At 50.0% G+C, this 14,182-nt stretch overlaps 1 protein-coding gene across 1 annotated transcript in view; it reads left to right on the forward strand.

The window, feature by feature from the left end:
* The first annotated feature begins 7,085 nt into the window (after positions 1-7,085).
* inppl1a (inositol polyphosphate phosphatase-like 1a) overlaps positions 7,086-14,182 on the forward strand; it is a 103,992-nt gene continuing 96,895 nt past the window's right edge. The window contains exon 1 of the mRNA XM_052468150.1: positions 7,086-7,670. Coding sequence (XP_052324110.1) covers positions 7,501-7,670 — 170 coding nt within the window. The 5' untranslated portion in view covers positions 7,086-7,500. The remainder of the gene's footprint in view (positions 7,671-14,182) is intronic.

Genomic DNA, 14,182 nt, shown 5'->3' on the forward strand with positions numbered 1-14,182 from the left:
ACTTATTGGTGTATTGCTATACGAGGTCTTCTTTGATATTATTGCAGTCCACAAACAAATGCTATAGGTGCATGCCGCCACCTACTGTTTTGGCTGTATATCAGACCAACTAATTAAAAAAATATTATAAAAAAAATCAGATTCAACTGCCAACTACAGCAATTTCAAATAGCTTATATTAAGCAAACCAAAAGGTACGATTTTCTTGTTTTTAAAATTTACAGATAACCAGGTGCATCAAACACTCAGGCATAATTTATTAGCATGTGTTTAGTAGTCAGAGGTAGTAGGAATGACCAGGGATGTTCTCTTGATAAGTGTGCACATTAGACCATTCTCCTATCCTGCTAAACATTCCAAATATAACGAATATGTTTGGGTGTCAGGGACAATTGATGGAGTAAAAAGTACATAATTTTCTTTAGGAATGTTGTGAAGTAGAAGTAAAAGTTGTCAAAAATATAGATAATAAAGTAAAGTACAAATACCCCAAAACACGACTTAAGTAGTACTTTCAAGTATTTTTGCTTAAGTACGTGTTGGAGGAAATTATAGTTGAAATGATTAATAATGTATACATTTCAATTAGAACCATTTATTCTAATACTATTTTGTTTTGGTATCAAATGTATGGATTCTTGGTTAAGCTGTTACTGAAAATGTAAGTAAAATGAATTAATTTGTACCTGTACCAAGTCTGTACCTTGTGGGAAGGTTAAGGGAGAGGGATGATATATCTTTTCTGACAGATAAGAATGGTCCTTGATATTCCATTAGTGGAGGAGAAGATATCTTTTAGACAGATTGGAATGTCTGGTTTATGAGGGGAGTAGAAGACCTCTCTGGACCTGAAAACACTGTGCTATTGTGTGGATCGGAGAGAGTGTGAGAAACTGATGATGTCATTTCATGTCCTCTCTTTAAATGTAAGGTTCTTTGTATTTTGAGTTAGTACTCTCTTGAATTAAACGCTGTTACCTGACTTATAAGACTGGTCCTGATCTACTTCATGCATAATTAATGAACTTACAAATCATTAATGAAATAGAAAGAGTGCGAATTTGGTTTTGGCTACAAAACATATAGGAATTTAAAATTCCACTAACAGTACGTTACACCACAGTCAACAGGGCTGGAGTGGGTCGAGAACGTCACGTTCCTCAGTGTCCATATCATTAAGGATCTATCATTGTCCACACACACCAGCACAGTTGGAGAAGAGGGCACGACAATGCTTCTTCCCCCTCAGGAGGCCGGAAAGATTTGGCATGGGCCCTCAGATCCTCAAAAGGTTCTACAGCTGCACCACTGAGTGCTGACTGACTGCATCAACGCTTCTATACCAGGGACCTCAACCCGATAGAGATGGTTTAGGATGAGTTGGACCGCAGAGGAAAAGCAGCCAACAAGTGCTCAGCATATGTAGGAACTCCTTCAACACTGTTGGAAAAGCATTCCAGGTGAAGCTGGTTGAGAGAATGCCAATCGTGTGCAAAGCTGTCATCAAGGCAAAGGGTGGCTACTTTGAAGAATATCAAATATATTTTGATTTGTTTAATACTTTTTGGTTACTACATGATTCTACAATGTAGAAAATAGTACAAATTATATTTTTTATGTTTATTTATTTAACCTTTATTAAACTCAGTTAACAACAAATTCTTATTTACAATGATGGCCTACCAAATAAAGAAAAACCCTGGAATGAGTGGATGTCTCCAAACCTTTGACTGGTACTGTACATATCTATCTCAATTACCTCGTACCCCTGCACATCGACTCTGTACTGGTACCCCGTGTATATAGCCAAGTTATCATAGTCATTGTGTATTTTATTATTACTTGTTATTACTTTTCTATGATTTCTCTTTTTTCTTTCTCTCTGCATGGCTGGGAACGGCCTGGCCTGTAAGTAAGCTGTTAGTCTACACCTGTTGTTTACAAAGCATGTGATTAATAAAATGTGATTTGATTTGACACACACATACACGCACACACACAGGTATACACTCTCTCACAGACACACACAAACATTTAAATGCAAAATAAAACATTGTGATGAAACATTGTTTCTTTATCCTGTCCTCTCCACCCCTCTCTCCACCCCTCTCTCCACCCCTCTCTCCTCCCCTCTCTCCACCCCTCTCTCCACCCCTCTCTCGACCCCTCTCTCCACCCCTCTCTCCTCCCCTCTCTCCACCCCTCTCTCCACCCCTCTCTCCTCCCCTCTCTCCACCCCTCTCTCCACCCCTCTCTCCTCCCCTCTCTCCTCCCCTCTCTCCACCCCTCTCTCCACCCCTCTCTCCACCTCTCTCTCCTCCCCTCTCTCGACCCCTCTCTCCACCCCTCTCTCCACCCCTCTCTCCTCCCCTCTCTCCACCCCTCTCTACCCCTCTCTCCTCCCCTCTCTCCACCCCTCTCTCGACCCCTCTCTCCTCCCCTCTCTCCACCCCTCTCTCCTCCCCTCTCTCCACCCCTCTCTCCTCCCCTCTCTCCACCCCTCTCTCCACCCCTCTCTCCTCCCCTCTCTCCACCCCTCTCTCCACCCCTCTCTCCTCCCCTCTCTCCACCCCTCTCTCCTCCCCTCTCTCCACCCCTCTCTCCACCCCTCTCTCCTCCCCTCTCTCCACCCCTCTCTCCACCCCTCTCTCCTCCCCTCTCTCCTCCCCCTCTCTCCACCCCTCTCTCCACCCCTCTCTCCACCTCTCTCTCCTCCCCTCTCTCGACCCCTCTCTCCACCCCTCTCTCCACCCCTCTCTCCTCCCCTCTCTCCACCCCTCTCTACCCCTCTCTCCTCCCCTCTCTCCACCCCTCTCTCGACCCCTCTCTCCTCCCCTCTCTCCACCCCTCTCTCCTCCCCTCTCTCCACCCCTCTCTCCTCCCCTCTCTCCACCCCTCTCTCCACCCCTCTTTCCTCCCCTCTCTCCACCCCTCTCTCCTCCCCTCTCTCCACCCCTCTCTCCTCCCCTCTCTCCTCTCCTCTCTCCACCCCTCTCTCCTCCCCTCTCTCCTCCCCTCTCTCCACCCCTCTCTCCTCCCCTCTCTCCACCCCTCTCTCCTCCCCTCTCTCCACCCCTCTCTCCACCCCTCTTTCCTCCCCTCTCTCCACCCCTCTCTCCTCCCCTCTCTCCACCCCTCTCTCCACCCCTCTCTCCTCCCCTCTCTCCTCCCCTCTCTCCACCCCTCTCTCCACCCCTCTTTCCTCCCCTCTCTCCACCCCTCTCTCCTCCCCTCTCTCCACCCCTCTCTCCACCCCTCTCTCCTCTCCTCTCTCCACCCCTCTCTCCTCCCCTCTCTCCACCCCTCTCTCCACCCCTCTCTCCTCCCCTCTCTCCACCCCTCTCTCCTCCCCTCTCTCCACCCCTCTCTCCTCCCCTCTCTCCACCCCTCTCTCCTCCCCTCTCTCCTCCCCTCTCTCCACCCCTCTCTCCTCCCCTCTCTCCTCCCCTCTCTCCACCCCTCTCTCCTCCCCTCTCTCCACCCCTCTCTCCTCCCCTCTCTCCACCCCTCTCTCCTCCCCTCTCTCCTCCCCTCTCTCCACCCCTCTCTCCACCCCTCTCTCCTCCCCTCTCTCCACCCCTCTCTCCACCCCTCTCTCCTCCCCTCTCTCCACCCCTCTCTCCTCCCCTCTCTCCACCCCTCTCTCCTCCCCTCTCTCCACCCCTCTCTCCACCCCTCTCTCCACCCCTCTCTCCTCCCCTCTCTCCACCCCTCTCTCCTCCCCTCTCTCCTCCCCTCTCTCCACCCCTCTCTCCACCCCTCTCTCCACCCCTCTCTCCTCCCCTCTCTCCACCCCTCTCTCCTCCCCTCTCTCCACCCCTCTCTCCACCCCTCTCTCCTCCCCTCTCTCCTCCCCTCTCTCCACCCCTCTCTCCACCCCTCTCTCCACCCCTCTCTCCTCCCCTCTCTCCTCCCCTCTCTCCTCCCCTCTCTCCTCCCCTCTCTCCTCCCCCTCTCCTCCCCCTCTCTCCACCCCTCTCTCCTCCCCTCTCTCCTCCCCTCTCTCCTCCCCTCTCTCCACCCCTCTCTCCACCCCTCTCTCCTCCCCTCTCTCCTCCCCTCTCTCCACCCCTCTCTCCACCCCTCTCTTCTCCCTTTCTTCTCTGCTGCCTGCAGCTGTGGTTCACCGGAAAGAACCCCAACAAGAAGGTGGCAGAATACTGCTTAAACCACACCACCCTGGCAACGTGCTGCCCCCACAACACACTCCTCCTCCTGGCAACAATGTCATTAAGCATTGTCCTGCTTTGAATAAAACCACAGATGCTTATGTCATGGGTGGCTTTATGTGTCCTTGTATTCCTACACTCTGTAACTGTGTTTCTGTGGCTGTATGTCTCATATCAAATTACATCCTATTCCACACAGTAAATAAAGGTTCAATTAAAAAAACGAAATATGCACTACTTTTGACCAGAGCCACAGGAAAATAATGACCTCTTTCCTCAGTCCTCACCCTTACTCCCTCTTCATGCTGTTCTCTTCTCCCTTCCCTCCTCTCTGTCCTCTCCCGTAGAAGGGTTCAGTGTTTAGTGTTTGGCACTCAGCCCGCCTTGGCACTGAGGCTGCCAACAGAACCTTACTCTCTGTCTAGGACGTTAGGATATTTCAGGGAACCAAAAACACATGACCAGTCTGAGAGGGAGGCCAATCTGCTTCAGTTCTCAGTAATTATGGGGTGTTCCATTCCCCTATGTGTGTGTGTGTGTACAGTCTGTTCTTGTCTTTTATGTTTTCATTTGTCACAGAGCGTATTATGGGCGTTGCTAGCCTCCTGGTACCTGTGGTTACCAGGCCATAGTCCTCACCCCTGCTGCCTGAGATGTGGCACATACTCTCTCACAGAAGCACATACACACACATGTACAGAGACTTACACACACTTACACACACCATGCTCTGTGTGATGACATAGCCAAGAATAGCAGAAAGATGGACGAGGTCCATAAGGCTATTAATACCTAGCCTCTCTCCAGGTCCCACTCACCTCACACTCTACAAATCAAATCAAATAGTATTGGTCACATACACATGGTTAGCAGATGTTAATGTGAGTGTAGAGCAATGCTTGTGCTTCTACTTCCGACAGTGCAGTAATATCTAACAAGTAATCTAACAATTCCCCAACAACTACCGAATACACACAAATCTAAAGGGATGGAATAAGAATATGTACATATAAATATATGGATGAGCGATGGTCGAGCGACATAGGCAAGATGCAGTAGATGGTATAAGGTACAGTATATTCATATGAGATGAGTAATGTAAGATACGTTAACATTATTAAAGTGGCATTGTTTAAAGTGACTAGTGATCCATTTATTAAAGTGGCCAGTGATATGAGTCTCTTTGTAGGCAGCAGCCTCTCTGTGCTAGTGATTGCGGTTTAGCAGTCTGATGGCCTTGAGATAGAAGCTGTTTTTCAGTCTCTTGGTCCGAGCTTTGATGCACCTGTACTGACCTCGCCTTCTGGATGATAACGGGGTGAACAGGCAGTGCCTCGGGTGGTTGTTGTCCTTGATTATCTTTTTGGCCTTTCTGTGACATCGGGTGCTGTAGGTGTCTTGACTGGCAGGTAGTTGACTATGGGGGTGGCAGGGTAGCCTAGTGGTTAGAGCGTTGGACTAGTAACTGGAAGGTTGCAAGTACAAACCCCCGAGCTGACAAGGTACAAATCTGTCGTTCTGCCCCTGAACAGGCAGTTAACCCACTGTTCCTAGGCTGTAATTGAAAATAAGAATTTGTTCTTAACTTACTTGCCTAGTTAAATAAAGGTAAAATAAATTGTGCAAACCACACCACCCTCTGGAGAGCTTTGTGGTTGAGGGAGGTGCAGTTGCTGTACCGGGCGGGGATACAGACCAACAGGATGCTCTCAGTCGTGCTTTTGTAAAAGTGTGTCAGGGTTTTAGGTGACAAGCCACATTTCTTCAGCCTCCTGAGCCTTCTTCACCACACTGTCTGTGTGGATTTCAGTTTGTGATGTGTACGATGGACCATTTCAGTTTATGTTGTGTACGCTGAGGAACTTAAAACTTTCCACCTTCTCCACTATTGTCCCTTCGATGTGGATAGGGGGGTGCTCCCTCTGCTCTTTCCTGAAGTCCACGATCATCTTCTTTGTTTTGTTGACGTTGAGTGAGAGGTTGTATTCCTGACACCACAGTCCGAGTACCCTCACCTCCTCTCTGTAGGCTGTCTTGTTGGTGTTGGTAATCAAGCCTACTACTGTTGTGTCGTCTGCAAACTTGATGATTGAGTTGGAGGCGTGCATGGCCATGCAGGGAGTACATGAGGGGGCTGAGCAAGAGGGGACTGAGAACGCACCCTTGTGGGGCCCCAGTGTTGAGGGTCAGTGAAGTGGAGATGTTGTTTCTTACCTTTACCACCTGGGGGCGGCCCGTCAGAAAGTCCAGGACCCAATTGCACAGGGTGGGGTTGAGACCCAGGGCCTCCAGCTTGATGATGAGCTTGGAGGGTACTATGGTGTTGAATGCTGAGCTATAGTCAATTAACAGCATTCTTACATATGTATTCCTCTTATCCAGATGGGATAGGGCAGTGTACAGTGTGATGGCGATTGCATCGTCTGTGGACCTGTTTTGGCGGTATGCAAACTGAAGTGGGTCTAGGGTGACAGGTAAGGTGGAGATGATATGATAATTGACTAGTCTCTCAAAGCACTTCATGATGACAGAAGTGAGTGCTACGGGGCGATAGTTATTTAGTTGAGTTACCTTTGCTTTCTTGCGTACAGGAACAATGGCGGCCATCTTGAAGCATGTGGGGACAGCAGACTGGGAAAGGGAGCGATTGAATAGGCCCGTAAACACACCAGCCAGCTGGTCTGCGCATTCTCTGAGAATGGGATGCCATCTTTGTGTGTGTGTGTACGTGTGTACGTGTGCATGTGTTGATGCAGACAAAGCACTTCTTTTAAACATAAATTGGGCTGGGATGAAGCTTTAGGAATAGGTTGAAGGATCAGGCTTGGTTTACAAAATAAGTTACAACCTCAAAATAAGTCAGTCCTGTGGGAGCACTTCTGTGTCATGACCACTAGGTGGACTCACACCTCGCATAGAAAATGCAACACTGTAAAAACATTAAGTGAACCAGTATTAATTATTACTATGTTAATAAACAGTTAGCTGCATAAACACCCACACCACACAACAGGAAGTTGTTGTTGTTGTGAGGCCTAGTCTTGGCTGAAATACACGCTGTAGCTGCTATGCCTCTCCCTCTCCAGCTCGCTCCATCTCCAGGATTTACATAGGCTGATTTCCGTGGGAAGCGCGAAAGCAGCGGAGCCTCCATGGCAGACTTTCAGGAACGGAAGAAAACTACAGAAACGACCCATCGAAAACTTTTAACGTCACAGTTTTCTCGCGTTTTCCAACTCGGACTCACACTACTTGCACTCTAACTGCCGGATTTATCGTCTCGTTGAGATTGTTTAACTCAGGAAACCGTGTGTTTTCTGGGGCTGTGGCGATGGCCGGTGGCGGCGGGGTGTCGCCGCTGGGGCAAGCGCCTCCGTTGTGGTATCACCGGGACCTGAGTCGCGCTGCTGCCGAGGAGCTGCTGGCCCGCGCGGGACGCGACGGGAGTTTCCTGGTTCGGGATAGCGAAAGTGTTAACGGGGCGTACGCTTTGTGTGTGCTGTAAGTAGCCAGATTGAATGTTCTCTTCGTAAAAGTTTGGCTTTACTTTTCAGGATAGACTGGCTAGATGGTTTCTAAACTTCTGAGCTGTCTGGCTTTCATTTGTCCCATGGTTGGAAGGGACACATCGTGGCAACTAATGAAATATCTAGAAGCCAGTCAGTCAGTAGGACACAGCAACCATTCTATCCGTCTGTGGCTACAGTGTAACAGCCTATATCAATAGATTGTGTTCTTAAGGCATGCTATTACATTGTAACCTGCTAACTAGTTATCTAACTAGCTAGGACTGTCAGGAAAAGTTAGTTTCTTTACTTCGCCTGTCAACACATCATCACAACATCTCGGTTTAAGTTTTGTACAGCCAACAGTAGGCCTATTTTAACCACAATCCTTTCTATGTAGCCTACATCCAATCATACCCAGCCTGTCAGTTTGCACATAGGTATCTAGACTGTACCAGAGGGGTCTTCACACACACACACACACACACACACACACACACACACACACACACACACACACACACACACACACACACACACACACACACACACACACACACACACAGAGAGACACAATGTCAGTGTGACACACTTGTTGTGTTGGCTGCTTAGAATTCTCTACCAGCTCGTGTTGACATCCCAGCATGGAGCCATCAGAACAGTCACCCCATTTCTCTGCTGATGGTCAGGGTGGACTTAAAAGGGTGGAAACTGTGCTCAGGGAAGGGAGGAAAAGGGTTTTATTGAACGAGGGCCCGTGTCCTGTCCTCTCTGAGAGTGGGTTGGATGGGCAGCCATTGTTGCTACTTCTGTGTAATAACATGAGCATCACCAATCCACTCCATGTTACATCATGGGCTACCTGGCCAGGTCACGAGGTCAGGCAAAACAACACAGACATCACACATGTCATGTCACATGCACTGGTGGCTATCATGTCATCACCTCACACACATTTACAGCTCTCTCATGCCTCTCTCTCATGTGACACACACACACTTCCCTTTACACACACACACACACACACACACACACACACACACACACACACACACACACACACACACACACACACACACACACACACACACACACACACACACACACAGATGAGGCAGCAGTATATTTCAGGAGCATTTCATGAAAATCGTGCTAGCTGATATTCAGAGCACTGATAAATAGTGGTGGTTGAGAGAGAGAGAGACAGCCGTGTCATCTGTCTGTGCATCCTACTGCCACAGATGAGAGATGATGAACTGTGGATGTGTTGTTGAAGTAAACATGGCTGGAGTAAAGGGATGAGAGATGATGAACTGTGGATGTGTTGTTGAAGTAAACATGGCTGGAGTAAAGGGATGAGAGATGATGAAATGTGGATGTGTTGTTGAAGTAAACATGGCTGGAGTAAAGGGATGAGAGATGATGAACTGTGGATGTGTTGTTGAAGTAAACATGGCTGGAGTAAAGGGATGAGAGATGAACTGTGGATGTGTTGTTGAAGTAAACATGGCTGGGGTAAAGGGATGAGAGATGATGAACTGTGGATGTGTTGTTGAAGGAAACATGGCTGGAGTAAAGGGATGAGAGATGATGAACTGTGGATGTGTTGTTGAAGGAAACATGGCTGGAGTAAAGGGATGAGAGATGATGAACTGTGGATGTGTTGTTGAAGTAAACATGGCTGGAGTAAAGGGATGAGAGATGATGAACTGTGGATGTGTTGTTGAAGTAAACATGGCTGGAGTAAAGGGATGAGAGATGATGAACTGTGGATGTGTTGTTGAAGTAAACATGGCTGGAGTAAAGGGATGAGAGATGATGAACTGTGGATGTGTTGTTGAAGTAAACATGGCTGGAGTAAAGGGATGAGAGATGATGAACTGTGGATGTGTTGTTGAAGTAAACATGGCTGGAGTAAAGGGATGAGAGATGATGAACTGTGGATGTGTTGTTGAAGTAAACATGGCTGGAGTAAAGGGATGAGAGATGATGAACTGTGGATGTGTTGTTGAAGTAAACATGGCTGGAGTAAAGGGATGAGAGATGAACTGTGGATGTGTTGTTGAAGTAAACATGGCTGGAGTAAAGGGATGAGAGATGATGAACTGTGGATGTGTTGTTGAAGTAAACATGGCTGGGGTAAAGGGATGAGAGATGATGAACTGTGGATGTGTTGTTGAAGTAAACATGGCTGGAGTAAAGGGATGAGAGATGATGAACTGTGGATGTGTTGTTGAAGTAAACATGGCTGGAGTAAAGGGATGAGAGATGAACTGTGGATGTGTTGTTGAAGTAAACATGGCTGGGGTAAAGGGATGAGAGATGATGAACTGTGGATGTGTTGTTGAAGGAAACATGGCTGGAGTAAAGGGATGAGAGATGATGAACTGTGGATGTGTTGTTGAAGTAAACATGGCTGGAGTAAAGGGATGAGAGATGATGAACTGTGGATGTGTTGTTGAAGTAAACATGGCTGGAGTAAAGGGATGAGAGATGAACTGTGGATGTGTTGTTGAAGTAAACATGGCTGGGGTAAAGGGATGAGAGATGATGAACTGTGGATGTGTTGTTGAAGGAAACATGGCTGGAGTAAAGGGATGAGAGATGATGAACTGTGGATGTGTTGTTGAAGTAAACATGGCTGGAGTAAAGGGATGAGAGATGATGAACTGTGGATGTGTTGTTGAAGTAAACATGGCTGGAGTAAAGGGATGAGAGATGATGAACTGTGGATGTGTTGTTGAAGTAAACATGGCTGGGGTAAAGGGATGAGAGATGATGAACTGTGGATGTGTTGTTGAAGTAAACATGGCTGGAGTAAAGGGATGAGAGATGATGAACTGTGGATGTGTTGTTGAAGTAAACATGGCTGGGGTAAAGGGATGAGAGTGCAGAAACAAAGTGGTGGTTTACAGAGCTACAAGAGGAGAAACAGATGTTGTCTGGAGGTTGTCTGGAGGTTGTCTGGAGGTTGTCTGGAGGTTGTCTGGAGGCTGTCTGGAGGTTGTCTGGTGCCTATGGAGTTTCTACTTCTTCTGCTGGTCTGACCTCAACCTCTGCCCACTCCAGTTTACACATTTCACTGTGTGTCTGTGAGGGAATTTGGGTGTTTCCTCCAGGCCATATGTGTGTTACAGAGAGATGGGGGAGATATTCCTCAGAGCACTAGGCCTACCTAGCACGTTTAAACACGCAGACCCACAAGGATTCAGAGTGTTATGCACTGTTTGTGTGTGTGTGGAGCTCGGGTTTACTAGCAAACATTCCTCCCTAAAACACCTGGTGGGTGTGTGTGTGTGTGTGTGTGGGCTTCTTTGGAGAGAAATAAAGGGTACAAGCATAAGAGAGAGAGAGATAGGGCTGGAGGGAAACAGAGAGAAGGCTGGAGGGAAACAGGGAGAGGGCTGGAGGGAAACAGGGAGAGGGATGGAGGGAAACAGGTGGAGGGCTGGAGGGAAACAGAGAAGGCTGGATGGAAACAGAGAGAGGGCTGGAGGGAAACAGAGAAGGCTGGAGGGAAACAGAGAGAGGGCTGGAGGGAAACAGAGAGAAGGCTGGAGGGAAACAGAGAGAGGGCTGGAGGGAAACAGGGAGAGGGATGGAGGGAAACAGGTGGAGGGCTGGAGGGAAACAGAGAAGGCTGGATGGGAACAGAGAGAGGGCTGGAGGGAAACAGAGAAGGCTGGAGGGAAACAGAGAGAGGGCTGGAGGGAAACAGAGAGAAGGCTGGAGGGAAACAGAGAGAGGGCTGGAGGGAAAAAAGGGAGAGGGATGGAGGGAAACAGGGAGAGGGCTGGAGGGAAACAGAGAGAAGGCTGGAGGGAAACAGGGAGAGGGCTGGAGGGAAACAGAGAGAAGGCTGGAGGGAAACAAGGAGAGGGCTGGAGGGAAACAGAGAAGGCTGGAGGGAAACAGAGAGGGCTGGAGGGAAACAGAGAGAAGGCTGGAGGGAAACAGAGAGAAGGCTGGAGGGAATCAGGGAGAGGGCTGGAGGGAAACAGGGAGAGGGATGGAGGGAAACAGGGAGAGGGCTGGAGGGAAACAGAGAGAAGGCTGGAGGGAAACAGAGAGAAGGCTGGAGGGAAACAGGGAGAGGGCTGGAGGGAAACAGAGAGAAGGCTGGAGGGAAACAGGGAGAGGGCTGGAGGGAAACAGGGAGAGGGCTGGAGGGAAACAGGGAGAGGGCTGGAGGGAAACAGAGAAGGCTGGAGGGAAACAGAGAGAGGGCTGGAGGGAAACAGAGAGGAGGCTGGAGGGAAACAGAGAGAGGGCTGGAGGGAAACAGAGAGAAGGCTGGAGGGAAACAGAGAGAAGGCTGGAGGGAAACAGAGAGAGGGCTGGAGGGAAACAGAGAGAGGGCTGGAGGGAAACAGAGAGAGGGCTTGAGGGAAACAGAGAGAGGGCTGTAGGGAAACAGAGAGAGGGCTGGAGGGAAACAGAGAGAGGGCTGTAGGGAAACAGAGAGAGGGCTGTAGGGAAACAGAGAGAGGGCTGTAGGGAAACAGAGAGAGGGCTGGAGAGAAACAGAGAGAGGGCTGGAGGGAAACAGAGAGAGGGCTGTAGGGAAACAGAGAGAGGGCTGGAGGGAAACAGAGAGAGGGCTGTAGGGAAACAGAGAGAGGGCTGGAGAGAAACAGAGAGAGGGCTGGAGGGAAACAGAGAGAGGGCTGTAGGGAAACAGAGAGAGGGCTGGAGGGAAACAGAGAGAGGGCTGGAGGGAAACAGAGAGAGGGCTGGAGGGAAACAGAGAGAAGGCTGGAGGGAAACAGAGAGAAGGCTGGAGGGAAACAGAGAGAGGGCTGGAGGGAAACAGAGAGAAGGCTGGAGGGAAACAGAGAGAGGGCTGGAGGGAAACAGAGAGAGGGCTGGAGGGAAACAGAGAGAAGGCTGGAGGGAAACAGAGAGAAGGCTGGAGGGAAACAGAGAGAGGGCTGGAGGGCAACAGAGAGAGGGCTGGAGGGAAACAGAGAGAAGGCTGGAGGGAAACAGAGAGAGGGCTGGAGGGAAACAGAGAGAGGGCTGGAGGGAAACAGAGAGAAGGCTGGAGGGAAACAGAGAGAAGGCTGGAGGGAAACAGAGAGAGGGCTGGAGGGAAACAGAGAAGGCTGGAGGGAAACAGAGAGAAGGCTGGAGGGAAACAGAGAGAAGGCTGGAGGAAACAGAGAGAAGGCTGGAGGGAAACAGAGAGAAGGCTGGAGGGGAACAGAGAGAGGTCTGGAGGGAAACAGAGAAGGCTGGAGGGAAACAGAGAGAGGGCTGGAGGGAAACAGAGAGAGGGCTGGAGGGAAACAGAGAGAAGGCTGGAGGGAAACAGAGAGAGGGCTGGAGGGAAACAGAGAGAGGGCTGGAGGGAAACAGAGAGAAGGCTGGAGGGAAACAGAGAGAAGGCTGGAGGGGAACAGAGAGAGGTCTGGAGGGAAACAGAGAAGGCTGGAGGGAAACAGAGAGAGGGCTGGAGGGAAACAGAGAGAAGGCTGGAGGGAAACAGAGAGAGGGCTGGAGGGAAACAGAGAGAGGGCTGGAGGGAAACAGAGAGAAGGCTGGAGGGAAACAGAGAGAAGGCTGGAGGGAAACAGAGAGAGGGCTGGAGGGAAACAGAGAGAGGGCTGGAGGGAAACAGAGAGAAGGCTGGAGGGAAACAGAGAGAAGGCTGGAGGGAAACAGAGAGAGGGCTGGAGGAAACAGAGAGAGGGCTGGAGGGAAACAGAGAGAGGGCTGGAGGGAAACAGAGAGAGGGCTGTAGGGAAACAGAGAGAGGGCTGGAGAGAAACAGAGAGAGGGCTGGAGGGAAACAGAGAGAGGGCTGTAGGGAAACAGAGAGAGGGCTGGAGGGAAACAGAGAGAAGGCTGGAGGGAAACAGAGAGAGGGCTGGAGGAAACAGAGAGAGGGCTGGAGGGAAACAGAGAGAAGGCTGGAGGGAAACAGAGAGAAGGCTGGAGGGAAACAGAGAGAGGGCTGGAGGGAAACAGAGAGAAGGCTGGAGGGAAACAGAGAGAAGGCTGGAGGGAAACAGAGAGAAGGCTGGAGGAAACAGAGAGAAGGCTGGAGGGGAACAGAGAGAGGTCTGGAGGAAACAGAGAAGGCTGGAGGGAAACAGAGAGAGGGCTGGAGGGAAACAGAGAGAGGGCTGGAGGGAAACAGAGAGAAGGCTGGAGGGAAACAGAGAGAGGGCTGGAGGGAAACAGAGAGAGGGCTGGAGGGAAACAGAGAGAAGGCTGGAGGGAAACAGAGAGAAGGCTGGAGGGAAACAGAGAGAAGGCTGGAGGGGAACAGAGAGAGGTCTGGAGGGAAACAGAGAAGGCTGGAGGGAAACAGAGAGAGGGCTGGAGGGAAACAGAGAGAAGGCTGGAGGGAAACAGAGAGAGGGCTGGAGGGAAACAGAGAGAGGGCTGGAGGGAAACAGAGAGAAGGCTGGAGGGAAACAGAGAGAAGGCTGGAGGGAAACAGAGAGAGGGCTGGAGGGAAACAGAGAGAAGGCTGGAGGGAAACAGAGAGAAGGCTGGAGG

Source organism: Oncorhynchus keta, chromosome 18, assembly GCF_023373465.1.
Source record: "Oncorhynchus keta strain PuntledgeMale-10-30-2019 chromosome 18, Oket_V2, whole genome shotgun sequence".
In the NCBI taxonomy this organism is placed as follows: Eukaryota; Metazoa; Chordata; class Actinopteri; order Salmoniformes; family Salmonidae; genus Oncorhynchus; species Oncorhynchus keta.